This window comes from Choristoneura fumiferana, chromosome 8, assembly GCF_025370935.1.
Source record: "Choristoneura fumiferana chromosome 8, NRCan_CFum_1, whole genome shotgun sequence".
Lineage (NCBI taxonomy): Eukaryota > Metazoa > Arthropoda > Insecta > Lepidoptera > Tortricidae > Choristoneura > Choristoneura fumiferana.
The window spans coordinates 2931525-2959103 of NC_133479.1; the positions used below are offsets into that span (position 1 = coordinate 2931525).

General features: G+C 53.3%; 2 protein-coding genes across 2 annotated transcripts in view; one reads left to right on the forward strand and one right to left on the reverse strand.

Moving 5' to 3' along the window:
• LOC141430303 (putative 1-phosphatidylinositol 3-phosphate 5-kinase) overlaps positions 1 to 18480 on the forward strand; it is a gene marked incomplete in the record, with an annotated part of 61894 nt that extends 43414 nt beyond the window's left edge. The window contains 3 exon segments of the mRNA XM_074090936.1: positions 13206 to 13320; positions 14894 to 15049; positions 16215 to 18480. Of these exon segments, the coding sequence (XP_073947037.1) occupies positions 13206 to 13320; positions 14894 to 15049; positions 16215 to 16384 (441 nt within the window).
• The window catches only part of LOC141430148 (transmembrane protein 64), a 275453-nt gene that overhangs the window by 161761 nt on the left and 86113 nt on the right, over positions 1 to 27579 (reverse strand). The gene's annotated exons all lie outside the window — the stretch shown is intronic.

Sequence of the window (27579 nt, forward strand, 5' to 3'; positions counted from 1 at the left end):
TGCAGCCTGAGTGTTGGTGATGCAACACGTGTGGCACGCCGCCGCGCTTCGACCTCAAGGGGTCTCGCGACACCGGCACGCGCACCCCGCGCCCCGCGCCGTGCTGCTCGACGAGAACCGCTGCAGCGTGAGTGTACTGTTAACATACTGCAGCCTGAGTGTTGGTGATGCAACACGTGTGGCACGCCGCCGCGCTTCGACCTCAAGGGGTCCTCGCGACACCGGCACGCGCACCCCGCGCCCCGCGCCGTGCTGCTCGACGAGAACCTGCTGCAGCGTGAGTGATACTGTAAACATACTGCAGCCTGAGTGTTGGTGATGCAACACGTTGGCACGCCGCCGCGCTTCGACCTCAAGGGGTCCTCGCGACACCGGCACGCGCACCCCGCGCCCGCGCGCCGTGCTGCTCGACGAAACCTGCTGCAGCGTGAGTGATACTTAACATACTGCAGCGCCTGAGTGTTGGTGATGCAAACACGTGTGGCACCGCCGCCGCGCTTCGACCTCAAGGGGTCCTCGCGACACCGGCACGCGCACCCCCGCCCCGCGCCGTGCTGCTCGACGAGAACCTGCTGCAGCGTGAGTGATACTGTAACATACTGCAGCCTGAGTGTTGGTGATGCAACAGTGTGGCACGCCGCGCGCTTCGACTCAAGGGTCTCGCGACCCGGCACGCGCACCCCGCGCCCCGCGCCAGTTCTGCTCGACGAGAACCTGCTGCAGCGTGAGTGATACTGTAACATACTGCAGCCTGTGTTGGTGATGCAAACACGTGTGGCACGCCGCCGCGCTTCGACCTCAAGGGTCCTCGCGACACCGGCACGCCGCACCCCGCGCCCCGCGCCGTGCTGCTCGACGAGAAACCTGCTGCAGCGTGAGTGATACTGTAACATACTGCAGCCTGAGTGTTGGTGATGCAACACGTGTGGCACGCCGCCGCGCTTCGACCTCAAGGGGTCCTCGCGACACCGGCACGCGCACCCGCGCCCCGCGCCGTGCTGCTCGACGAGAACCTGCTGCAGCGTGAGTGATACTGTAACATACTGCAGCCTGAGTGTTGGTGATGCAACACGTGTGGCACGCCGCCGCGCTTCGACCTCAAGGGTCCTCGCGACACCGGCACGCGCACCCGCGCCCCGCGCCGTGCTGCTCGACGAGAACCTGCTGCAGCGTGAGTGATACTGTAACATACTGCAGCCTGAGTGTTGGTGATGCAACACGTGTGGCACGCCGCCGCGCTTCGACCTCAAGGGTCCTCGCGACACCGGCACGCGCACCCGCGCCCCGCGCCGTGCTGCTCGACGAGAACCTGCTGCAGCGTGAGTGATACTGTAACATACTGCAGCCTGAGTGTTGGTGATGCAACACGTGTGGCACGCCGCCGCGCTTCGACCTCAAGGGGTCCTCGCGACACCGGCACGCGCACCCCGCGCCCCGCGCCGTGCTGCTCGACGAGAACCTGCTGCAGCGTGAGTGATACTGTAACATACTGCAGCCTGAGTGTTGGTGATGCAACACGTGTGGCACGCCGCCGCGCTTCGACCTCAAGGGGTCCTCGCGACACCGGCACGCGCACCCCGCGCCCCGCGCCGTGCTGCTCGACGAGAACCTGCTGCAGCGTGAGTGATACTGTAACATACTGCAGCCTGAGTGTTGGTGATGCAACACGTGTGGCACGCCGCCGCGCTTCGACCTCAAGGGGTCCTCGCGACACCGGCACGCGCACCCCGCGCCCCGCGCCGTGCTGCTCGACGAGAACCTGCTGCAGCGTGAGTGATACTGTAACATACTGCAGCCTGAGTGTTGGTGATGCAACACGTGTGGCACGCCGCCGCGCTTCGACCTCAAGGGGTCCTCGCGACACCGGCACGCGCACCCCGCGCCCCGCGCCGTGCTGCTCGACGAGAACCTGCTGCAGCGTGAGTGATACTGTAACATACTGCAGCCTGAGTGTTGGTGATGCAACACGTGTGGCACGCCGCCGCGCTTCGACCTCAAGGGGTCCTCGCGACACCGGCACGCGCACCCCGCGCCCCGCGCCGTGCTGCTCGACGAGAACCTGCTGCAGCGTGAGTGATACTGTAACATACTGCAGCCTGAGTGTTGGTGATGCAACACGTGTGGCACGCCGCCGCGCTTCGACCTCAAGGGGTCCTCGCGACACCGGCACGCGCACCCCGCGCCCCGCGCCGTGCTGCTCGACGAGAACCTGCTGCAGCGTGAGTGATACTGTAACATACTGCAGCCTGAGTGTTGGTGATGCAACACGTGTGGCACGCCGCCGCGCTTCGACCTCAAGGGGTCCTCGCGACACCGGCACGCGCACCCGCGCCCCGCGCCGTGCTGCTCGACGAGAACCTGCTGCAGCGTGAGTGATACTGTAACATACTGCAGCCTGAGTGTTGGTGATGCAACACGTGTGGCACGCCGCCGCGCTTCGACCTCAAGGGGTCCTCGCGACACCGGCACGCGCACCCCGCGCCCCGCGCCGTGCTGCTCGACGAGAACCTGCTGCAGCGTGAGTGATACTGTAACATACTGCAGCCTGAGTGTTGGTGATGCAACACGTGTGGCACGCCGCCGCGCTTCGACCTCAAGGGGTCCTCGCGACACCGGCACGCGCACCCGCGCCCCGCGCCGTGCTGCTCGACGAGAACCTGCTGCAGCGTGAGTGATACTGTAACATACTGCAGCCTGAGTGTTGGTGATGCAACACGTGTGGCACGCCGCCGCGCTTCGACCTCAAGGGGTCCTCGCGACACCGGCACGCGCACCCCGCGCCCCGCGCCGTGCTGCTCGACGAGAACCTGCTGCAGCGTGAGTGATACTGTAACATACTGCAGCCTGAGTGTTGGTGATGCAACACGTGTGGCACGCCGCCGCGCTTCGACCTCAAGGGGTCCTCGCGACACCGGCACGCGCACCCCGCCCCGCGCCGTGCTGCTCGACGAGAACCTGCTGCAGCGTGAGTGATACTGTAACATACTGCAGCCTGAGTGTTGGTGATGCAACACGTGTGGCACGCCGCCGCGCTTCGACCTCAAGGGGTCCTCGCGACACCGGCACGCGCACCCCGCGCCCCGCGCCGTGCTGCTCGACGAGAACCTGCTGCAGCGTGAGTGATACTGTAACATACTGCAGCCTGAGTGTTGGTGATGCAACACGTGTGGCACGCCGCCGCGCTTCGACCTCAAGGGGTCCTCGCGACACCGGCACGCGCACCCCGCGCCCCGCGCCGTGCTGCTCGACGAGAACCTGCTGCAGCGTGAGTGATACTGTAACATACTGCAGCCTGAGTGTTGGTGATGCAACACGTGTGGCACGCCGCCGCGCTTCGACCTCAAGGGGTCCTCGCGACACCGGCACGCGCACCCCGCGCCCCGCGCCGTGCTGCTCGACGAGAACCTGCTGCAGCGTGAGTGATACTGTAACATACTGCAGCCTGAGTGTTGGTGATGCAACACGTGTGGCACGCCGCCGCGCTTCGACCTCAAGGGGTCCTCGCGACACCGGCACGCGCACCCCGCGCCCCGCGCCGTGCTGCTCGACGAGAACCTGCTGCAGCGTGAGTGATACTGTAACATACTGCAGCCTGAGTGTTGGTGATGCAACACGTGTGGCACGCCGCCGCGCTTCGACCTCAAGGGGTCCTCGCGACACCGGCACGCGCACCCCGCGCCCCGCGCCGTGCTGCTCGACGAGAACCTGCTGCAGCGTGAGTGATACTGTAACATACTGCAGCCTGAGTGTTGGTGATGCAACACGTGTGGCACGCCGCCGCGCTTCGACCTCAAGGGGTCCTCGCGACACCGGCACGCGCACCCCGCGCCCCGCGCCGTGCTGCTCGACGAGAACCTGCTGCAGCGTGAGTGATACTGTAACATACTGCAGCCTGAGTGTTGGTGATGCAACACGTGTGGCACGCCGCCGCGCTTCGACCTCAAGGGGTCCTCGCGACACCGGCACGCGCACCCCGCGCCCCGCGCCGTGCTGCTCGACGAGAACCTGCTGCAGCGTGAGTGATACTGTAACATACTGCAGCCTGAGTGTTGGTGATGCAACACGTGTGGCACGCCGCCGCGCTTCGACCTCAAGGGGTCCTCGCGACACCGGCACGCGCACCCCGCGCCCCGCGCCGTGCTGCTCGACGAGAACCTGCTGCAGCGTGAGTGATACTGTAACATACTGCAGCCTGAGTGTTGGTGATGCAACACGTGTGGCACGCCGCCGCGCTTCGACCTCAAGGGGTCCTCGCGACACCGGCACGCGCACCCCGCGCCCCGCGCCGTGCTGCTCGACGAGAACCTGCTGCAGCGTGAGTGATACTGTAACATACTGCAGCCTGAGTGTTGGTGATGCAACACGTGTGGCACGCCGCCGCGCTTCGACCTCAAGGGGTCCTCGCGACACCGGCACGCGCACCCCGCGCCCCGCGCCGTGCTGCTCGACGAGAACCTGCTGCAGCGTGAGTGATACTGTAACATACTGCAGCCTGAGTGTTGGTGATGCAACACGTGTGGCACGCCGCCGCGCTTCGACCTCAAGGGGTCCTCGCGACACCGGCACGCGCACCCCGCGCCCCGCGCCGTGCTGCTCGACGAGAACCTGCTGCAGCGTGAGTGATACTGTAACATACTGCAGCCTGAGTGTTGGTGATGCAACACGTGTGGCACGCCGCCGCGCTTCGACCTCAAGGGGTCCTCGCGACACCGGCACGCGCACCCCGCGCCCCGCGCCGTGCTGCTCGACGAGAACCTGCTGCAGCGTGAGTGATACTGTAACATACTGCAGCCTGAGTGTTGGTGATGCAACACGTGTGGCACGCCGCCGCGCTTCGACCTCAAGGGGTCCTCGCGACACCGGCACGCGCACCCCGCGCCCCGCGCCGTGCTGCTCGACGAGAACCTGCTGCAGCGTGAGTGATACTGTAACATACTGCAGCCTGAGTGTTGGTGATGCAACACGTGTGGCACGCCGCCGCGCTTCGACCTCAAGGGGTCCTCGCGACACCGGCACGCGCACCCCGCGCCCCGCGCCGTGCTGCTCGACGAGAACCTGCTGCAGCGTGAGTGATACTGTAACATACTGCAGCCTGAGTGTTGGTGATGCAACACGTGTGGCACGCCGCCGCGCTTCGACCTCAAGGGGTCCTCGCGACACCGGCACGCGCACCCGCGCCCCGCGCCGTGCTGCTCGACGAGAACCTGCTGCAGCGTGAGTGATACTGTAACATACTGCAGCCTGAGTGTTGGTGATGCAACACGTGTGGCACGCCGCCGCGCTTCGACCTCAAGGGGTCCTCGCGACACCGGCACGCGCACCCCGCGCCCCGCGCCGTGCTGCTCGACGAGAACCTGCTGCAGCGTGAGTGATACTGTAACATACTGCAGCCTGAGTGTTGGTGATGCAACACGTGTGGCACGCCGCCGCGCTTCGACCTCAAGGGGTCCTCGCGACACCGGCACGCGCACCCGCGCCCCGCGCCGTGCTGCTCGACGAGAACCTGCTGCAGCGTGAGTGATACTGTAACATACTGCAGCCTGAGTGTTGGTGATGCAACACGTGTGGCACGCCGCCGCGCTTCGACCTCAAGGGGTCCTCGCGACACCGGCACGCGCACCCCGCGCCCCGCGCCGTGCTGCTCGACGAGAACCTGCTGCAGCGTGAGTGATACTGTAACATACTGCAGCCTGAGTGTTGGTGATGCAACACGTGTGGCACGCCGCCGCGCTTCGACCTCAAGGGGTCCTCGCGACACCGGCACGCGCACCCCGCGCCCCGCGCCGTGCTGCTCGACGAGAACCTGCTGCAGCGTGAGTGATACTGTAACATACTGCAGCCTGAGTGTTGGTGATGCAACACGTGTGGCACGCCGCCGCGCTTCGACCTCAAGGGGTCCTCGCGACACCGGCACGCGCACCCCGCGCCCCGCGCCGTGCTGCTCGACGAGAACCTGCTGCAGCGTGAGTGATACTGTAACATACTGCAGCCTGAGTGTTGGTGATGCAACACGTGTGGCACGCCGCCGCGCTTCGACCTCAAGGGGTCCTCGCGACACCGGCACGCGCACCCCGCGCCCCGCGCCGTGCTGCTCGACGAGAACCTGCTGCAGCGTGAGTGATACTGTAACATACTGCAGCCTGAGTGTTGGTGATGCAACACGTGTGGCACGCCGCCGCGCTTCGACCTCAAGGGGTCCTCGCGACACCGGCACGCGCACCCCGCGCCCCGCGCCGTGCTGCTCGACGAGAACCTGCTGCAGCGTGAGTGATACTGTAACATACTGCAGCCTGAGTGTTGGTGATGCAACACGTGTGGCACGCCGCCGCGCTTCGACCTCAAGGGGTCCTCGCGACACCGGCACGCGCACCCGCGCCCCGCGCCGTGCTGCTCGACGAGAACCTGCTGCAGCGTGAGTGATACTGTAACATACTGCAGCCTGAGTGTTGGTGATGCAACACGTGTGGCACGCCGCCGCGCTTCGACCTCAAGGGGTCCTCGCGACACCGGCACGCGCACCCCGCGCCCCGCGCCGTGCTGCTCGACGAGAACCTGCTGCAGCGTGAGTGATACTGTAACATACTGCAGCCTGAGTGTTGGTGATGCAACACGTGTGGCACGCCGCCGCGCTTCGACCTCAAGGGGTCCTCGCGACACCGGCACGCGCACCCCGCGCCCCGCGCCGTGCTGCTCGACGAGAACCTGCTGCAGCGTGAGTGATACTGTAACATACTGCAGCCTGAGTGTTGGTGATGCAACACGTGTGGCACGCCGCCGCGCTTCGACCTCAAGGGGTCCTCGCGACACCGGCACGCGCACCCCGCGCCCCGCGCCGTGCTGCTCGACGAGAACCTGCTGCAGCGTGAGTGATACTGTAACATACTGCAGCCTGAGTGTTGGTGATGCAACACGTGTGGCACGCCGCCGCGCTTCGACCTCAAGGGGTCCTCGCGACACCGGCACGCGCACCCCGCGCCCCGCGCCGTGCTGCTCGACGAGAACCTGCTGCAGCGTGAGTGATACTGTAACATACTGCAGCCTGAGTGTTGGTGATGCAACACGTGTGGCACGCCGCCGCGCTTCGACCTCAAGGGGTCCTCGCGACACCGGCACGCGCACCCCGCGCCCCGCGCCGTGCTGCTCGACGAGAACCTGCTGCAGCGTGAGTGATACTGTAACATACTGCAGCCTGAGTGTTGGTGATGCAACACGTGTGGCACGCCGCCGCGCTTCGACCTCAAGGGGTCCTCGCGACACCGGCACGCGCACCCCGCGCCCCGCGCCGTGCTGCTCGACGAGAACCTGCTGCAGCGTGAGTGATACTGTAACATACTGCAGCCTGAGTGTTGGTGATGCAACACGTGTGGCACGCCGCCGCGCTTCGACCTCAAGGGGTCCTCGCGACACCGGCACGCGCACCCCGCGCCCCGCGCCGTGCTGCTCGACGAGAACCTGCTGCAGCGTGAGTGATACTGTAACATACTGCAGCCTGAGTGTTGGTGATGCAACACGTGTGGCACGCCGCCGCGCTTCGACCTCAAGGGGTCCTCGCGACACCGGCACGCGCACCCCGCGCCCCGCGCCGTGCTGCTCGACGAGAACCTGCTGCAGCGTGAGTGATACTGTAACATACTGCAGCCTGAGTGTTGGTGATGCAACACGTGTGGCACGCCGCCGCGCTTCGACCTCAAGGGGTCCTCGCGACACCGGCACGCGCACCCCGCGCCCCGCGCCGTGCTGCTCGACGAGAACCTGCTGCAGCGTGAGTGATACTGTAACATACTGCAGCCTGAGTGTTGGTGATGCAACACGTGTGGCACGCCGCCGCGCTTCGACCTCAAGGGGTCCTCGCGACACCGGCACGCGCACCCGCGCCCCGCGCCGTGCTGCTCGACGAGAACCTGCTGCAGCGTGAGTGATACTGTAACATACTGCAGCCTGAGTGTTGGTGATGCAACACGTGTGGCACGCCGCCGCGCTTCGACCTCAAGGGGTCCTCGCGACACCGGCACGCGCACCCCGCGCCCCGCGCCGTGCTGCTCGACGAGAACCTGCTGCAGCGTGAGTGATACTGTAACATACTGCAGCCTGAGTGTTGGTGATGCAACACGTGTGGCACGCCGCCGCGCTTCGACCTCAAGGGGTCCTCGCGACACCGGCACGCGCACCCCGCGCCCCGCGCCGTGCTGCTCGACGAGAACCTGCTGCAGCGTGAGTGATACTGTAACATACTGCAGCCTGAGTGTTGGTGATGCAACACGTGTGGCACGCCGCCGCGCTTCGACCTCAAGGGGTCCTCGCGACACCGGCACGCGCACCCCGCGCCCCGCGCCGTGCTGCTCGACGAGAACCTGCTGCAGCGTGAGTGATACTGTAACATACTGCAGCCTGAGTGTTGGTGATGCAACACGTGTGGCACGCCGCCGCGCTTCGACCTCAAGGGGTCCTCGCGACACCGGCACGCGCACCCCGCGCCCCGCGCCGTGCTGCTCGACGAGAACCTGCTGCAGCGTGAGTGATACTGTAACATACTGCAGCCTGAGTGTTGGTGATGCAACACGTGTGGCACGCCGCCGCGCTTCGACCTCAAGGGGTCCTCGCGACACCGGCACGCGCACCCCGCGCCCCGCGCCGTGCTGCTCGACGAGAACCTGCTGCAGCGTGAGTGATACTGTAACATACTGCAGCCTGAGTGTTGGTGATGCAACACGTGTGGCACGCCGCCGCGCTTCGACCTCAAGGGGTCCTCGCGACACCGGCACGCGCACCCCGCGCCCCGCGCCGTGCTGCTCGACGAGAACCTGCTGCAGCGTGAGTGATACTGTAACATACTGCAGCCTGAGTGTTGGTGATGCAACACGTGTGGCACGCCGCCGCGCTTCGACCTCAAGGGGTCCTCGCGACACCGGCACGCGCACCCCGCGCCCCGCGCCGTGCTGCTCGACGAGAACCTGCTGCAGCGTGAGTGATACTGTAACATACTGCAGCCTGAGTGTTGGTGATGCAACACGTGTGGCACGCCGCCGCGCTTCGACCTCAAGGGGTCCTCGCGACACCGGCACGCGCACCCCGCGCCCCGCGCCGTGCTGCTCGACGAGAACCTGCTGCAGCGTGAGTGATACTGTAACATACTGCAGCCTGAGTGTTGGTGATGCAACACGTGTGGCACGCCGCCGCGCTTCGACCTCAAGGGGTCCTCGCGACACCGGCACGCGCACCCGCGCCCCGCGCCGTGCTGCTCGACGAGAACCTGCTGCAGCGTGAGTGATACTGTAACATACTGCAGCCTGAGTGTTGGTGATGCAACACGTGTGGCACGCCGCCGCGCTTCGACCTCAAGGGGTCCTCGCGACACCGGCACGCGCACCCCGCGCCCCGCGCCGTGCTGCTCGACGAGAACCTGCTGCAGCGTGAGTGATACTGTAACATACTGCAGCCTGAGTGTTGGTGATGCAACACGTGTGGCACGCCGCCGCGCTTCGACCTCAAGGGGTCCTCGCGACACCGGCACGCGCACCCCGCGCCCCGCGCCGTGCTGCTCGACGAGAACCTGCTGCAGCGTGAGTGATACTGTAACATACTGCAGCCTGAGTGTTGGTGATGCAACACGTGTGGCACGCCGCCGCGCTTCGACCTCAAGGGGTCCTCGCGACACCGGCACGCGCACCCCGCGCCCCGCGCCGTGCTGCTCGACGAGAACCTGCTGCAGCGTGAGTGATACTGTAACATACTGCAGCCTGAGTGTTGGTGATGCAACACGTGTGGCACGCCGCCGCGCTTCGACCTCAAGGGGTCCTCGCGACACCGGCACGCGCACCCCGCGCCCCGCGCCGTGCTGCTCGACGAGAACCTGCTGCAGCGTGAGTGATACTGTAACATACTGCAGCCTGAGTGTTGGTGATGCAACACGTGTGGCACGCCGCCGCGCTTCGACCTCAAGGGGTCCTCGCGACACCGGCACGCGCACCCCGCGCCCCGCGCCGTGCTGCTCGACGAGAACCTGCTGCAGCGTGAGTGATACTGTAACATACTGCAGCCTGAGTGTTGGTGATGCAACACGTGTGGCACGCCGCCGCGCTTCGACCTCAAGGGGTCCTCGCGACACCGGCACGCGCACCCCGCGCCCCGCGCCGTGCTGCTCGACGAGAACCTGCTGCAGCGTGAGTGATACTGTAACATACTGCAGCCTGAGTGTTGGTGATGCAACACGTGTGGCACGCCGCCGCGCTTCGACCTCAAGGGGTCCTCGCGACACCGGCACGCGCACCCCGCGCCCCGCGCCGTGCTGCTCGACGAGAACCTGCTGCAGCGTGAGTGATACTGTAACATACTGCAGCCTGAGTGTTGGTGATGCAACACGTGTGGCACGCCGCCGCGCTTCGACCTCAAGGGGTCCTCGCGACACCGGCACGCGCACCCCGCGCCCCGCGCCGTGCTGCTCGACGAGAACCTGCTGCAGCGTGAGTGATACTGTAACATACTGCAGCCTGAGTGTTGGTGATGCAACACGTGTGGCACGCCGCCGCGCTTCGACCTCAAGGGGTCCTCGCGACACCGGCACGCGCACCCCGCGCCCCGCGCCGTGCTGCTCGACGAGAACCTGCTGCAGCGTGAGTGATACTGTAACATACTGCAGCCTGAGTGTTGGTGATGCAACACGTGTGGCACGCCGCCGCGCTTCGACCTCAAGGGGTCCTCGCGACACCGGCACGCGCACCCCGCGCCCCGCGCCGTGCTGCTCGACGAGAACCTGCTGCAGCGTGAGTGATACTGTAACATACTGCAGCCTGAGTGTTGGTGATGCAACACGTGTGGCACGCCGCCGCGCTTCGACCTCAAGGGGTCCTCGCGACACCGGCACGCGCACCCCGCGCCCCGCGCCGTGCTGCTCGACGAGAACCTGCTGCAGCGTGAGTGATACTGTAACATACTGCAGCCTGAGTGTTGGTGATGCAACACGTGTGGCACGCCGCCGCGCTTCGACCTCAAGGGGTCCTCGCGACACCGGCACGCGCACCCCGCGCCCCGCGCCGTGCTGCTCGACGAGAACCTGCTGCAGCGTGAGTGATACTGTAACATACTGCAGCCTGAGTGTTGGTGATGCAACACGTGTGGCACGCCGCCGCGCTTCGACCTCAAGGGGTCCTCGCGACACCGGCACGCGCACCCCGCGCCCCGCGCCGTGCTGCTCGACGAGAACCTGCTGCAGCGTGAGTGATACTGTAACATACTGCAGCCTGAGTGTTGGTGATGCAACACGTGTGGCACGCCGCCGCGCTTCGACCTCAAGGGGTCCTCGCGACACCGGCACGCGCACCCCGCGCCCCGCGCCGTGCTGCTCGACGAGAACCTGCTGCAGCGTGAGTGATACTGTAACATACTGCAGCCTGAGTGTTGGTGATGCAACACGTGTGGCACGCCGCCGCGCTTCGACCTCAAGGGGTCCTCGCGACACCGGCACGCGCACCCCGCGCCCCGCGCCGTGCTGCTCGACGAGAACCTGCTGCAGCGTGAGTGATACTGTAACATACTGCAGCCTGAGTGTTGGTGATGCAACACGTGTGGCACGCCGCCGCGCTTCGACCTCAAGGGGTCCTCGCGACACCGGCACGCGCACCCCGCGCCCCGCGCCGTGCTGCTCGACGAGAACCTGCTGCAGCGTGAGTGATACTGTAACATACTGCAGCCTGAGTGTTGGTGATGCAACACGTGTGGCACGCCGCCGCGCTTCGACCTCAAGGGGTCCTCGCGACACCGGCACGCGCACCCCGCGCCCCGCGCCGTGCTGCTCGACGAGAACCTGCTGCAGCGTGAGTGATACTGTAACATACTGCAGCCTGAGTGTTGGTGATGCAACACGTGTGGCACGCCGCCGCGCTTCGACCTCAAGGGGTCCTCGCGACACCGGCACGCGCACCCCGCGCCCCGCGCCGTGCTGCTCGACGAGAACCTGCTGCAGCGTGAGTGATACTGTAACATACTGCAGCCTGAGTGTTGGTGATGCAACACGTGTGGCACGCGCGCCGCGCTTCGACCTCAAGGGGTCCTCGCGACACCGGCACGCGCACCCCGCGCCCCGCGCCGTGCTGCTCGACGAGAACCTGCTGCAGCGTGAGTGATACTGTAACATACTGCAGCCTGAGTGTTGGTGATGCAACACGTGTGGCACGCCGCCGCGCTTCGACCTCAAGGGGTCCTCGCGACACCGGCACGCGCACCCCGCGCCCCGCGCCGTGCTGCTCGACGAGAACCTGCTGCAGCGTGAGTGATACTGTAACATACTGCAGCCTGAGTGTTGGTGATGCAACACGTGTGGCACGCCGCCGCGCTTCGACCTCAAGGGGTCCTCGCGACACCGGCACGCGCACCCCGCGCCCCGCGCCGTGCTGCTCGACGAGAACCTGCTGCAGCGTGAGTGATACTGTAACATACTGCAGCCTGAGTGTTGGTGATGCAACACGTGTGGCACGCCGCCGCGCTTCGACCTCAAGGGGTCCTCGCGACACCGGCACGCGCACCCCGCGCCCGCGCCGTGCTGCTCGACGAGAACCTGCTGCAGCGTGAGTGATACTGTAACATACTGCAGCCTGAGTGTTGGTGATGCAACACGTGTGGCACGCCGCCGCGCTTCGACCTCAAGGGGTCCTCGCGACACCGGCACGCGCACCCCGCGCCCCGCGCCGTGCTGCTCGACGAGAACCTGCTGCAGCGTGAGTGATACTGTAACATACTGCAGCCTGAGTGTTGGTGATGCAACACGTGTGGCACGCCGCCGCGCTTCGACCTCAAGGGGTCCTCGCGACACCGGCACGCGCACCCCGCGCCCCGCGCGTGCTGCTCGACGAGAACCTGCTGCAGCGTGAGTGATACTGTAACATACTGCAGCCTGAGTGTTGGTGATGCAACACGTGTGGCACGCCGCCGCGCTTCGACCTCAAGGGGTCCTCGCGACACCGGCACGCGCACCCCGCGCCCCGCGCCGTGCTGCTCGACGAGAACCTGCTGCAGCGTGAGTGATACTGTAACATACTGCAGCCTGAGTGTTGGTGATGCAACACGTGTGGCACGCCGCCGCGCTTCGACCTCAAGGGGTCCTCGCGACACCGGCACGCGCACCCCGCGCCCCGCGCCGTGCTGCTCGACGAGAACCTGCTGCAGCGTGAGTGATACTGTAACATACTGCAGCCTGAGTGTTGGTGATGCAACACGTGTGGCACGCCGCCGCGCGCGCGCAGCGCTTCGACCTCAAGGGGTCCTCGCGACACCGGCACGCGCACCCCGCGCCCCGCGCCGTGCTGCTCGACGAGAACCTGCTGCAGCGTGAGTGATACTGTAACATACTGCAGCCTGAGTGTTGGTGATGCAACACGTGTGGCACGCCGCCGCGCTTCGACCTCAAGGGGTCCTCGCGACACCGGCACGCGCACCCCGCGCCCCGCGCCGTGCTGCTCGACGAGAACCTGCTGCAGCGTGAGTGATACTGTAACATACTGCAGCCTGAGTGTTGGTGATGCAACACGTGTGGCACGCCGCCGCGCTTCGACCTCAAGGGGTCCTCGCGACACCGGCACGCGCACCCCGCGCCCCGCGCCGTGCTGCTCGACGAGAACCTGCTGCAGCGTGAGTGATACTGTAACATACTGCAGCCTGAGTGTTGGTGATGCAACACGTGTGGCACGCCGCCGCGCTTCGACCTCAAGGGGTCCTCGCGACACCGGCACGCGCACCCGCGCCCCGCGCCGTGCTGCTCGACGAGAACCTGCTGCAGCGTGAGTGATACTGTAACATACTGCAGCCTGAGTGTTGGTGATGCAACACGTGTGGCACGCCGCCGCGCTTCGACCTCAAGGGGTCCTCGCGACACCGGCACGCGCACCCCGCGCCCCGCGCCGTGCTGCTCGACGAGAACCTGCTGCAGCGTGAGTGATACTGTAACATACTGCAGCCTGAGTGTTGGTGATGCAACACGTGTGGCACGCCGCCGCGCTTCGACCTCAAGGGGTCCTCGCGACACCGGCACGCGCACCCCGCGCCCCGCGCCGTGCTGCTCGACGAGAACCTGCTGCAGCGTGAGTCCACACAGTTACATTACTGCAGCCTGAGTGTTGGTGATGCAACACGTGTGGCACATAGTAACACTACTGCAGCGTGAGTCCACACAGTCACATTACTGCAGACTGAATATCCACACAGTAACATTACTGCAGCCTGAGTGTCCACACAGTAACATTACTGCAGCCTGAATATCCACACAGTAACATTACTGCAGCGTGAGTCCACACAGTTACATTACTGCAGCCTGAGTATCCACACAGTAACATTACTGCAGCCTGAATATCCACACAGTAACATTACTGCAGCGTGAGTGTCCACACAGTAACATTACTGCAGCCTGAATATCCACACAGTAACATTACTGAAGCGTGAGTGTCCACACAGTAACATTACTGCAGCGTGAGTCCACACAGTTACATTACTGCAGCGTGAGTCCACACAGTAACATTACTGCAGCCTGAATATCCACACAGTAACATTACTGCAGCCTTAATATCCACACAGTAACATTACTGAAGCGTGAGTGTCCACACAGTAACATTACTGCAGCCTGAATATCCACACAGTAACATTACTGAAGCGTGAGTGTCCACACAGTAACATTACTGCAGCGTGAGTCCACACAGTAACATTACTGCAGCGTGAGTCCACACAGTAACATTACTGCAGGCACCTCGTACCACCCGTCCGTGCTACCGATACCAACGCCATCTAACGATTTAATCTTTCAAAAAAACACTTATTTCAAGTGTCTTGCTGATAATCTTATTTATGTACGGCGGTGCGTGACAAAGTACTATCACCAATCAGCCACTGACAGGCAATGTTTCCTGGGCAGTGAGGTGGGAGCAGCAGCTGTTTGTGGCGTCTCACACGGGCGGCGTGCTGCTGGGCTGCATCGACCGGGACACGGAGTTCCTCGCGCAGAACTCAGTCATGGACTACTCGCTGCTGCTCGGGATCGACGGCGGCACGCTCACGCTTGGCATTATCGGTGAGTCACAGTGTTATACTGAAAGGCTACGTACGCGAACGTACGCTTAAATTGCGGTTTTAGGACTTAAGCTAGCTGACGCGGTTTGCACAGAGCGAGGTAGACGCCTAATGAATAACCTAACCATAAAAAAATAACACAAGTTTTTTTTGCTGGTGTACTTTTTGTTGACTGTACTTGCAGTGTCACCCAAACTACATTTGCATACCAAATTTCAAGTCGATGCTATTAACCGTTGAAGATTTCCGTCCTGCGGAGACGATCCTGGCTGGACTACTGGGATGTCACTACTAGATTATTGTATTGTCACGCGATTTACATAAGTATTCTAAATTTCAAGTCAATATGACTACTGGAAGTTGGTCAAATTTAACTTACAAGATTTGATGACAGACAGACAGACAACGGGACAGATGAAACTAAATAAAAGCTTGTAAAAATATGAACAGCGTTAACTAACTACACTCTCTCCACTAAATGTGGAGATTTCTTTTATTTTGTAACAATATGGGTATCAAATGAAATCTAATAATTAGATCATTACAAAGATCATAAAAAAATTATGAAACGAGAAAACTTTAAAATCACTGATTATTGTGTTACTCATTAACAGTCTGTTTTTATCACTTAAATGTAGTCCAAGAGCCGAGTATGGTCAGTTCTAAAAATATATTATTGGTACCTAATTTAGGACCTTATAGGCCAAATGTATGTATGTAACAAATGTGTGGCCGTGGTGGCCTAGTGGTTTGACCTATCGCCTCTCAAACAGAGGGTCGTGGGTTCAAACCCCGGCTCGCACCTCTGAGTTTTTCGAAATTCATGTGCGGAATTACATTTGAAATTTACCACGAGCTAAGCGGTGAAGGAAAACATCGTGAGGAAACCTGCACAAACCTGCGAAGCAATTCAATGGTGCGTGTGAAGTTCCCAATCCGCACTGGGCCCGCGTGGGAACTATGGCCCAAGCCCTCTTGTTCTGAGAGGAGGCCTGTGCCCAGCAGTGGGACGTATATAGGCTGGGATGATGATGATGTATGTAAACTCTTTATTGTACAAAATAAGTAAAAAAAAACACAATTTACAAACATTGAGATATATGTACTTCAAACTTCTCCCTCGTAAACCAGCCAGTAATTGACGATTTACCCTATTTTACTCCCAGACTACATCCGCACGTTCACTTGGGACAAGAAGCTGGAGCACCTGGTGAAGAAGAACCTGGGCTCTGGGCAGCCGACCGTGGTGTCCCCGGACGAGTACAAGCGCCGGTTCCGCGCCGCCATGCGCAAGTACTTTCTACGCTGCGTCACCCCCTGGGACCACCTCATGTAGCCTCGCCCAGCACCGTTAGCTCAGTGTCGATTTATTGTCATAAGATTGACTTTTGGGTCAGTCAACTTTTCAGTGTTGTGTGTTACCGTGGTAACGTCTCCTGCGTTACCTATTAAAAGTATGATATTGTGGGGTACAAATCCACTAAAAGTTAGAAGTTGTGACAATTTTAAGGCAACTCCTTCGTGGCTCATCTGAACATACTAATAGCATAAACTACAAACATTTTTGTAACAAAGTGTAACACTGACTCTCCTGAGTTACGGGAACAGAATAACAACAGTCAAAAGTTGATTGACCCTTTACCGAATAGGGAATGTTACGCAAATCTCTGCGCAGGTGGCGACACTAGGAAAAATCGTAAACAAACCGCCATGACAACGTCAGTTCTCTTTAGTTTGTCGCCATGTTGGATCATGGTATGTTTATTAGTAACAAAGTAACATGATATTTACATCGATATCAATCCATATGTACTAATATTATATATGCGAAAGTGTGTGTGTTTGTCCGTATTTCACGTCGAAACGGAGCGACGGATCGTCATGATTTTTGGCATAGAGATAGTTTATGGGCCAGAGAGTGACATAGGCTACTTTTTATCCCGGAAAAATGCAGTTCCCGGGGGAACAGCGCGCGATAACCGGATTCCACGCAGGCGAAGCCGCGGGCAAAAGCTAATAGAGCAATATTTCCAAAAATTTAATTAAAAATTGTTTACGGTTTGTGCTAGTGCTGCATTCTGACGGCAGAAAATTGCAGTAATATTCCCTATTTGAGTTTCACATGACGTTTTACGGAAGCTAAAATTATGAATTGTTCGAGTAATTCTAATACAAGCGACAGAATGAAGATCATGCTTAGGTCATCCACTCTTGTGGTCCGTGGGGCCACTCTTGTAGAAAGTCCACACAAGTACAAGTTGTACAAGTGCTTGATAAATGAATTAATCGGAAATAAATATCGCTTGTAGAATATAGAAAATCATGAATCATGTAATGTAAATTTCTCGATTTGTTTTATATTTTTCATCACACTTGCTCGTAAACAGTGTCGTAACATGCAGGCTACCTTGGTTGCAACCCCCCAAATAAAACCCTCGACCTTAATGTGCTTGTCATGAAACCCGTGGTCGGTAAATGAGTCAGTGCCCGTAATTATTTTCATGTCATGAAGCCCAAGGTCGGTAAATGAGTTTGTTACTGCATGGCGTGTTGCAGCAATTTTTGAAAAAAAAATAGTTTTTCTTTTACAAATATACAGTTTTACTCGCAAATGTGATGAAAAACATTGTGTGTCGCACGGGCGGTACTAGAATTACGAACATCGACTCATTAAAGCCCTCAGTCTTCGACTTCGGGCTTCTAATAGACTCTCGTTCGTAATTCCTTATTTACCGCCCTTAAGACACAATGTACTATTACGTTCATGCGTAGTGAATCTCTCAGTGAGCAGCTAAACCGTTAATTAGGCCCCATTTATTGGAGCATACTACCACAGAAACAAAAACAGCTATCGAATACATAATATGTAACATAAGATATTATCTGATAAAGTATAATTTTAAAGCTAGTCTTATTTTCAACAATTACAATGGATATTGTGATGTATTATAAAACCAATAAGGTTGAATTTCCAAAGCAATGCATGTGGTCGGTAAATCGTCGCTACCTTTTTAAGGGTTGACGAAATAGTTTTTTTTTTATGACTGAAACTTATAATTTTTATTAGGAAAATTGAAAATAGAGAAAATTGTTTGTTGTTATGTTTTTTATTACTGGTTTAAATCGCTAGTAATAAAAGTAATGTTAAAAATATTTACAATAATTACCATGAGTATTTCTTTTTCATTCCTTCATTGAAGTAAGTATAAGAGTATTTTAAATGTTACTTTTTATAAATAAATTTATTGAAATCTAGTTATATTTCTTATTTACCAACTGCAGTCCCAGCTAATTGAAAGCACACGATAAATACGATTTTTTCCGATAATATACGATCGAAAACCACTACGCAATACATCTGGTACCTTTGTACAGTCAGTTGGGTATGTACAGTCGCCATCAGATATTTCGGAGCGCCCAAGGTGATCAAAAATATCGAAACATGAACTCTAAGGGGCTGTTTCACCATCCATTGATTAGTGCTAATTAACGGTTAAATGTGATGCCGTCTCCGTCTATTCGAACAAAACAAATAGAGACGTCACATTTAACCGTCAGTTAACACTAATCAATGGATGGTGGAACAGCCCCTGATACATTAATAAGGGCCCTCGCCCACGGCGGCTTTTTGTAGCGATGCAGTAGCGAAGCTGTCGCGCGTTAGCCTCCTACGTTTATTAAGCACAACGGAAAGACAAGTTTTCTCTGAATCCAATAATTGTTCAGGATTGTTATAAAACAAAACTAACCTAACCTATATATAGTTCTCTATAGGATGACCATTCAAAATTTTCAGAATTTTTTTATAACGATGATTCAGTCCAAAATTACGGTATGACTAGCGAAGAGTATGCGAACTGATAAAAATAAATTTAAAAAGATCCTTATAAAGTATTTAGTAGAAACTCTTCCATAAGACATAGTTGTAACAATAATTATAATAGATTATGTAAGAATAAATTATACATTACATTATTTTATATTTTATAGAGACTGTATCCTGCAGACAAACTGTGTAAACAGTTTTCCAGGGCTATGTGCAAAAAACCTATGTAAAAATAATGTTAAATAAATACTTTTTCATTCATTCATTCAACTTTGGCGCTCTCACCCTCGCCTACATAACCACGATTCAGCAGGGTTACTACGAAACACGAAGTTCGTGTCGTGCGGTCCCTCTGACACTTATACTACTTAATACGAGAGCGAGAGGGACGGTACGATACGAACTTCGAGTTTCGTAGTAGCCCTACAGTCGCGATGCTGTAGCGCGTTAGAAATGCGACTAACGCGCGTCAGTAGCGATGCAGCGACAGCATCGCTACAAAAAGTTGTCGTGGGCGAGGGCCCTACTATACCTTCCGCCGCCTAACTTTGCCTTAAAGTTCATTGCCCCGACTAGTACCACAAAAACTATAAAGGTAATTCCAACAATTGAATAGGCCTACCGTTAAGCGATTCGAACACAATTCGGGAGTAACGTAGACGTCGCATAAAAAATGTATCTCAAAAATGCGTCAAAACTGAATATTAAGTAATGAATCTTTAGGCAGATTTTTATGGCGCGTGGTATAGAGTGCGTGTGCCAATATTTTTCACCACCTTGGCTGCTCTGCTGAGGCGTCTTTAGCCCATGTAGCGCCCGTGTGCAATTATAAATTTAGCGCCATCTAGGAAGCGCGCGGTCAAAATGGAATAGATACAAAGTGCCATGGCCGGCGCCCCCAACACTGCTGCGCCCGTGTGCAACGCACACCCTGCACTATAGGCAAAGACGCCTCTGCTGCTCCGAAATACCTGATAGCGACTTTACTATTCGCTGATCAGTCGCGGCGAGGTTTCGCGACAGCGGAATGCTAACCGCATAAGGTTTAAAATTAAACAACACTTCAAAATTAATTATTTAATTTTGCTCTCACGAGTTACAATTCGAGTTTACTTTCGTACATAATAAAATATAACATTCGCCCCTCGGCCTCGACTCTTCTCAACTCGCCAGCCAAAGGGAATTCCTACAGATTTTAAATATACAAATAAAATGTATGATTTTGATTATACCTGACGCTCTACGTCCTTGTTCTGTGGTCCTTTTTCTTATTTCATTATTAACATATTAACCCTGCGCGGCAGTTACTTTTATAGCTAACAAGTTGAGTGAATCGTCGTTCATTCTCTTTATATCGATACTTGTCGTTCCTTTTATAAACGACGTAATTTAAAATAGCCTTATCATTACATGACGCCATGACAGCAAGTAGAGTAACTAAATATAAAGTAAATTTCAAATTCAATCTACTAAATTACAATAGTCTAGGGTTACTCCACTTTGGACTTACACTGTCGCGTCTTAAGTTTCAAATTTCATTTTGAAGCCTACGTAATGCCTACAATATAGGCACGAAAAGTGACACCACATAATTTTGCAGTTATTTAAAGGATTAAGTATTTTATACACATTTATAAACGCTGCGGTACATGTTCGCTTGAATTGCTGAAGATACTATCGGTCTATTCTAGAAAGTCCATGGATGTATTAAGTAGTCCAATTACTTAATTAAATTCCAACGACGGGTAAACTTCTCGGCGTATAATGTACTGTAATATCCTACCTATGTATATACCGTATGTAAAAGATCCGTTTTTTTTTAAACAATATTTCACCGTCTGGTGGTTTTTTTTTGAAATCTACATATTAGTAGTGTAATAAATTCCTAAAAAAATGTTAATTCATCAATGTGGATTAGAAAGCCGTAACTTTGTATGTATGTATATATATTATGTATGGAATTACAAAGCCGCACGACTGCCGAGCAAAATTTTGCTATAATTGTGACTGTTAGAAAACTCTACTTAGTTCTTTGTTTAACATTATTAATCGTCAGCAATTCAAGCAAAGAAATATATGGAATAATACAGTTAGCGTCAAATACAGAAGCGGTCGAGATCACTCGTCTCTATGTTCAAATTCTAGACTTTGAACACTTTATTAGCTGCTATTTGACGCGGACTGTACAATAAATAAACCTAAAGTAGTTGATTACATATTTCACAGCTCCTTCCTTGGTACTTCTTCCAGTCACTTCAAAAGCTATACATTAGACGTTTTGAAGCTGGTAGTTTGATGGCGCACGTTTGAAGAATCAAGACGTCCTAACTCCCAAAATATCTGTACACGCCAATAAAAAAATGGAAGACTTAACTATAAAATGTATGAGGACCGCAGCGCGTTAATTTTCGAATAAGCCATGCACGTTTCGCTCGCTAAAGGCCTAACGCTAGCTGAGGGGCTACTACGAAACTCGAAAATCGAAGTACGTATCGCACCGTCCCTTTCACTCTCGTATTAAATAGTATAAGTGCCAGAGGGACCGAACGACAGACAGATATTTGTATGAAAAATACGAATGTTTGTTCTCGGGTCTTGGGTGTTTCATATGTATTTAAGTATGTATCTATCTATATAATTATATTTATCCGTTGCTTAGTACCCATAACACAAGCTTTGCTAAGCTTACTTTGGGACTAGGTCAATTGGTGTGAATTGTCCCGTGATATTTATTTATTTATTATGACTGTTGGATGTTCCCTTAAAGTAAAAGGACATCAAAAACAACACTTGTATAAAAGTCCGTGGTTTAAAAAATCACTACAATACAAAGATATCATAATTTATCAATACAGCCAAAGTTACAAAAATATGAATATACGAATTTATTGGCTTAGCATTAAGCACGAATATGTTATACATATTTTTGTATTTTTGACCGTTTCGATCTTTTTGTACTTGACGGTACTCACTAGAAGTGCATGTGCACTCCAAATTCGGATTGGTTAATTCCTAAAGCGCGTAACTACAACTCGCGCTTCAAAATGTCTAACGTATCGCCCGAAGTCATTTCAATTAAAACCTTTGTCAGTAATAACTACGTGGTACCTAATCTATAACCTGCAAGGTTTGTCTGGCTGGATAGACACCACCATTTTGCTCACCAATCCCACTTCGTCTAAAAAGCAGGTGGTCTAAGTAACAAGTGGTCTAAGAAGCAACTGGTCTAAGTAGCAAGTGGTCTAAAAAGTTCCCCTAATGCCTAGTCGGTCTCCGTTATTCCATATCCTGGTTCGTCAACTTTTATTCTATGATCAAATGTCGACAGAGCACTTATTCCACGTGGCTGCAGCGCTTCGCGCCTTAACGCAATTCTTACCTAACCTAACCTGTTTTTTGAAGTTTCCGATACGTACGGTTAGGAACAGTTGCTTCATAGACCAAATGCTTCTTAGACCATTTGCTACTTAGACCAGTTGCTTCTGAGACCATTTGCTACTTAGACCAGTTGCTACTTAGACCAGTTGCTTCTTAGACTACTTGCTTCTTAGACCAGTTGCTTCTTAGACCACTTGCTACATAAACCAGTTACTTCTTAGACCATTTGCTACTTAGACCACCTGCTTTTTAGACGAAGTAATACTATTTCATTACAGCCACAAGAGGCGCTGTATCTATACCCTCAGGGTTTGGTAACGCATCTCCGTTAAGGTGCGACCAAACCGCTGCTTAAAAAACGGTGACGGCACGGAATCGCAGTGACGCACCGTATGCGCACCGTTTTTATCGCATGCTCTCCACACCGCTGCTTAAAATACGGAATGGCAGTGACGTGTCGTAAACTTCAGGTCTTTACCGAACAAAAGTCGTGACGTTTACGGCACGTCCCTGCGATTCCGCACCGTTTGCGTATTTTAAGCAGCGGTGTGGAAAGCATGCAAAAAAACGGTGCGCATACGGTGCGTCACTGCGATTCCGTACCGTCACCGTTTTTTAAGCAGCGGTTTGGCCGCACCTTTACTCCGAATGTATGTATGTTATGGGCAGAGAGAGATGTCTTATCTATCTAACTAGGATTGAAAATATTAATATGACATGTCAGTACATTTTTCTCAATTCACGTTTTTTTCCACAATTTTATGTTTATTTGGTTTCCTTATAATTTATAGTATACAAGAAGCAAGCCTAGCGCAATATACGGAAGATCCATCAAAATAAATCTAAGGGGCTGTTTCACCATTCATTATTAGCGCTAACTGATGGTTAAATGTGATGCCGTCTCTATTTGTTCTGTTCGAATAGACGGAGACGGCACCACCACAATACACACTATATTGTCAGTTAACACTAATCAATGGATGGTGAAACAGCGCCTAAATTTAGCCATGTAACTTTAAATAAATATTCTTAAAGTAATGTGATGTTAGAAATTTAAATATTTTAAGTATAGTCTGCTGCAAAACATAGCGGATAGAATTCTTCAAATGATACACTTCGTTCACAAAAAGTTTCAAACGGCTGTTGCCGGTGTCTACTGTATTTTGTCATTATTCGATAAAACAATGTAGAAAACAACATATGAGAGGAACTTGTCGACGAACGATGACAACCTGTTTCAAACCAGTGTCGAAGGCAAATAGCAAATTAACAAAGTTGTTCTCGACATTTTTATACCGTATAATGGCTGACATGTTTTAAATATCTTACGATTTTTTTTAAAGTAACAATCAAAGTTTCTATGACAGACTAGTTAGCGCCAGCAGGGCGACTACGAAATTCGAAAATCGAAGTTCGTATCGTACCGTCCCTCTCTCTCGTTTTAAATAATATAAGTGCCAGCGGGACGGCAACATACGAAGTTCGAATTATGCACTTCGTAGTAAAGGGCCAGTAGCGTGAGGGCTGTTTGACAATTTGCGACGTTTGTGACGCCAATACAATCAACACGAAGTGTCAAGAAAACTAATATCAAAAATGCCATTGCGCTTACGTAGCCTAACTAGGGCCAGTAGACCCATGTCAAATATCAACTTAGGACCTTCTTTACAACAAAAGACTTCATGACACGCATAACAAGCCACGTTTTTTTGATTTGTAGTGCATGACCTTTACGCTACGTCAAATCGAATCCACTTAGTAAAGGGCCAGTAAGCTTGAAATTGCGCACTGTAGATAACTAAATGAATCGCAGCAAGAATGTAGCTCAACTCTATCGATACTAACGCCATCTAGCGATATTTGATCTGTCAAGAAACCCTTATAAAGCCGTTACCAAAATGGCATTTCATTGCGCTAGGACGCACCCTACTTATTTTTTTTATTACAAGCTATTACTCGACTTCACGTAATTCTCTGTTTAAATCAAACCCTATAAGTCAAATCATCAACTTACTTTTAAAATACTTTAAAAAAATCTCGTAACTTAAAATCGATATTCTTCTGAATGAACTAAAAGAATTTTGCTCACCCGCGACCTTATGATAACCAGGTTATGCGTCGTAGGTGTGTGGTGGTGTGATAGATGGTTTGTGTGATTGTGTGAGTTCTTACAGTGTGGTGGTGGAGGACCTGCATGTACACGCATATCCATACTAATATTATAAATGCGAAAGTGTGTTTGGGTGTTTGTATGTTTGTCCGTCTTTCACGTCAAAACGGAGCGAAGGATCGACGTGATTTTTGGCAGAGATAGTTTATGGGCCAGAGCACTCTTTTTATCCCGGAAAAATGCAGTTCCCGAGGGAATAGCGTGCGATAACCGAATTCCATGCGGGCGAAGCCGCGGGCAAAAGCTAGTCTTGCAGAAACGTAGCTATCGTAACCTGGTGCGGCCCAATGTGCAATAGTATGTACACGATAAGTTCAAGGGAATTAGCAATCTGTGACAATGTAACAAAGTAAAAAATATTTTGTTTTTCTATTGTTTTACACCATGGCAGTTTGACGGCGGTTTGACTTTATTCTTGAAACAATTAGATTCTATCTGCTTTGTCAATTTTTTTCAAAATATTTATATGGTGGTCGCGGGTGAGCAAAGAAATTCTTTTAGTTCATTATTTCAAGGGTCAATTTTGTTGAATTGATTTGCGACGAGATTTTATCAAAGTAGTGTCAGTGGTCAGATCGACTTGAAACTTGGTATTCATGTGCAAGTTGGATCATAATACAAGTAGTCAACAAAAAGATTATATTCAAAATGTTCCTCCCGTTCTCAACAATCAATATTTTTCCCAACTCCGCTATTAAGGTCAAATATAAAATACAAGAAATAGAAGCCTTAGTATAGTTATCTCACTCGTAATTAAGCTTTTATTTTACATTACACACAATCGCTTGTTTAGAGTTAATAGTACATTGTGTCTTAAGGGCGGTAAACAAGGAATTACGAACGAGAGTCATTAGAAACCCGAAGTCGAAAGACTGAGGCTTAAATGAGTCGATGTTCGTAATTCTATACCGGACTAATGTGTCATCACATTCAATGCTTGTTCATCACATTTGCGAGCCTCGACAGGCGCCCGACGTGCTCGCTGCAGCCAGCACGAGCCAGCACGCCTGCGAGTATCACACTCATTGACCGACCTTGGGCTTCATGACAACAAAATTAGTATGGGCAATGACTCATTACCGACCACGGGTTTCATGACAAGCACATTAAGGTCGGGTTTTATTTGGGGTTGCAACCAAGGTAGCCTGTATGTCACGACACTGTTTACGAGCAAGTGTGATGAAAAAATAATAACGGTAGCTATTAGCCAGTTAGCCGGTAATCTGGACAAGTAAAACAATAATAAACATATTATACACAACCAAAATAATGGTTATAGGTGGAAATAATACTAGCTTTGCATATCATCGTGCAATTTTCACGCTTCCATCATATTTGTAGGGCAGACGACTGCCAGGTACATACATACACGAAAATGTGCAACTTAACTCCAAACACTCTCTGCCAGCGATACCATTGGTTTATAAATAAAACCCGCATTAATTAGGTACCCTATTTATTGAAATACAATGCGCCAGTGCACAGTATTTTCTCAAGTCTTCTAGAAGTCCATAATAGCAGACGCACCGTACGCTGTTCTAGGGCATCCATGACTTAGCACCACGGGCGGTGAGTGTTGAAAATCAAGCATTTGCTGCGATATTGCTAAATATAAATTGTTTTAAGCCAAAATCGCAAGGAGGGCGACACTCATAACACGAACACGAATGTATTTAAACAGACTTCAAATAAGGAGGTTATTTGAATGATGATCGCGTCGCGGCCAGAACTGTGCGGATCTGTATGCCCGCAGTTAAAACAATTATTGTCTAGTGCAGAGACGATGAGCGAGTGGTCTAAAACCCGTCGCACTCTAACACTCGCCTATAGCCCCGCGACAAGGAACTAGTCCAACAAACGCCCTTGGACCTTGTGCAAGGTCCGCCCGGATTGCTACCACCATCTTACTCGCTAATCCTGCCGTGAAACAGCAGTGCTTGCACTGTTGTGTTTCGGCGTGGAGAGTAAGACAGCCGGTGAAATTACTGGCACTTGAGGTATCCCATCTTAGGCCTCTAGGTTGGCAACGCATCTGCAATCCCCTGGTGTTGCAGGTGTCTATGGGCGGTGGTGATCTCTTATCATCAGGAGACCCACTTGCTCGTTTGCCATCCAGTTGAATAAAAAAAAATAAAAAACTAAATTGAATTGGTAGGTTTACAGATAAAAAAAAGCTGTCACAAATATATATGTCCGCACGCAGACTAGAATGGGGATCGAACCCAATAAACGCAAGAACATCAAAAATTATAAAATGTCTTACAGTGACTCATAGGTTCGCGTATTGCGAATGTGAGTACCCAGCTTTTAAACTGTCATAATCCAATTTTAATGTACATTGCAGCTGACTGGTTTTTTTTTTTTTATACGACTGGAAGGCAAACGAGCAAGTGGGTCTCCTGATGGTAAGAGATCACCACCGCCCATAAACATCTGCAACACCAGGGGTATTGCAGACGCGCTGCCAACCTAGAGGCCTAAGATGGGATACCTCACGTGCCAGAAATTTCACCGGCTGTCTTACTCTCCACGCCGAAACACAACAATGCAAGCACTGCTGCTTCACGGCAGGATTAGCGAGCAAGATGGTGGTAGCAATCCGGGCGGACCTTGCACAAGGTCCTACCACCTGCAAAAATTGATTGATTTTTATTGCCAATACGCGGTTTGTCTTACAATGCGCCAGGATTCGCGTTTAAGACTGCACGCTCGCTTCTCGCCAACTTGTATCCAGCTTTTGTTCTACTCGCTTCCCGTACGATATGTCATCTACATAGCTTGTTGCGCTATGCGGGTCGCTTTCAATGCGGCTTCAGCTTGAGAAATACATTAGCGCCACGACTATAAAGTTCAATGGATCGCGAATTTAAGTCAAAAATTACTTTAAGAGCTTGTATACATTCACCTTTAGAATGAAACCGACACAATTCGAAATATTCACATTACTAAAATTAAACTTTGTATAAAACAGAACATGATTGAGTTTTAAAATGAGAACATTTTGAATTTGGTCAGTTTCGTTCTAAATGTGCGTTTGAGGCAGCGTGAAACTCATACAACAGGTTATTTTATGATTAGCTAGCCTTTCATTCCGGGATGTTACTAAAGTTTCATAGAAATCCCCAAAAAATATATAGCGGTATTTATTCAGGTTGTT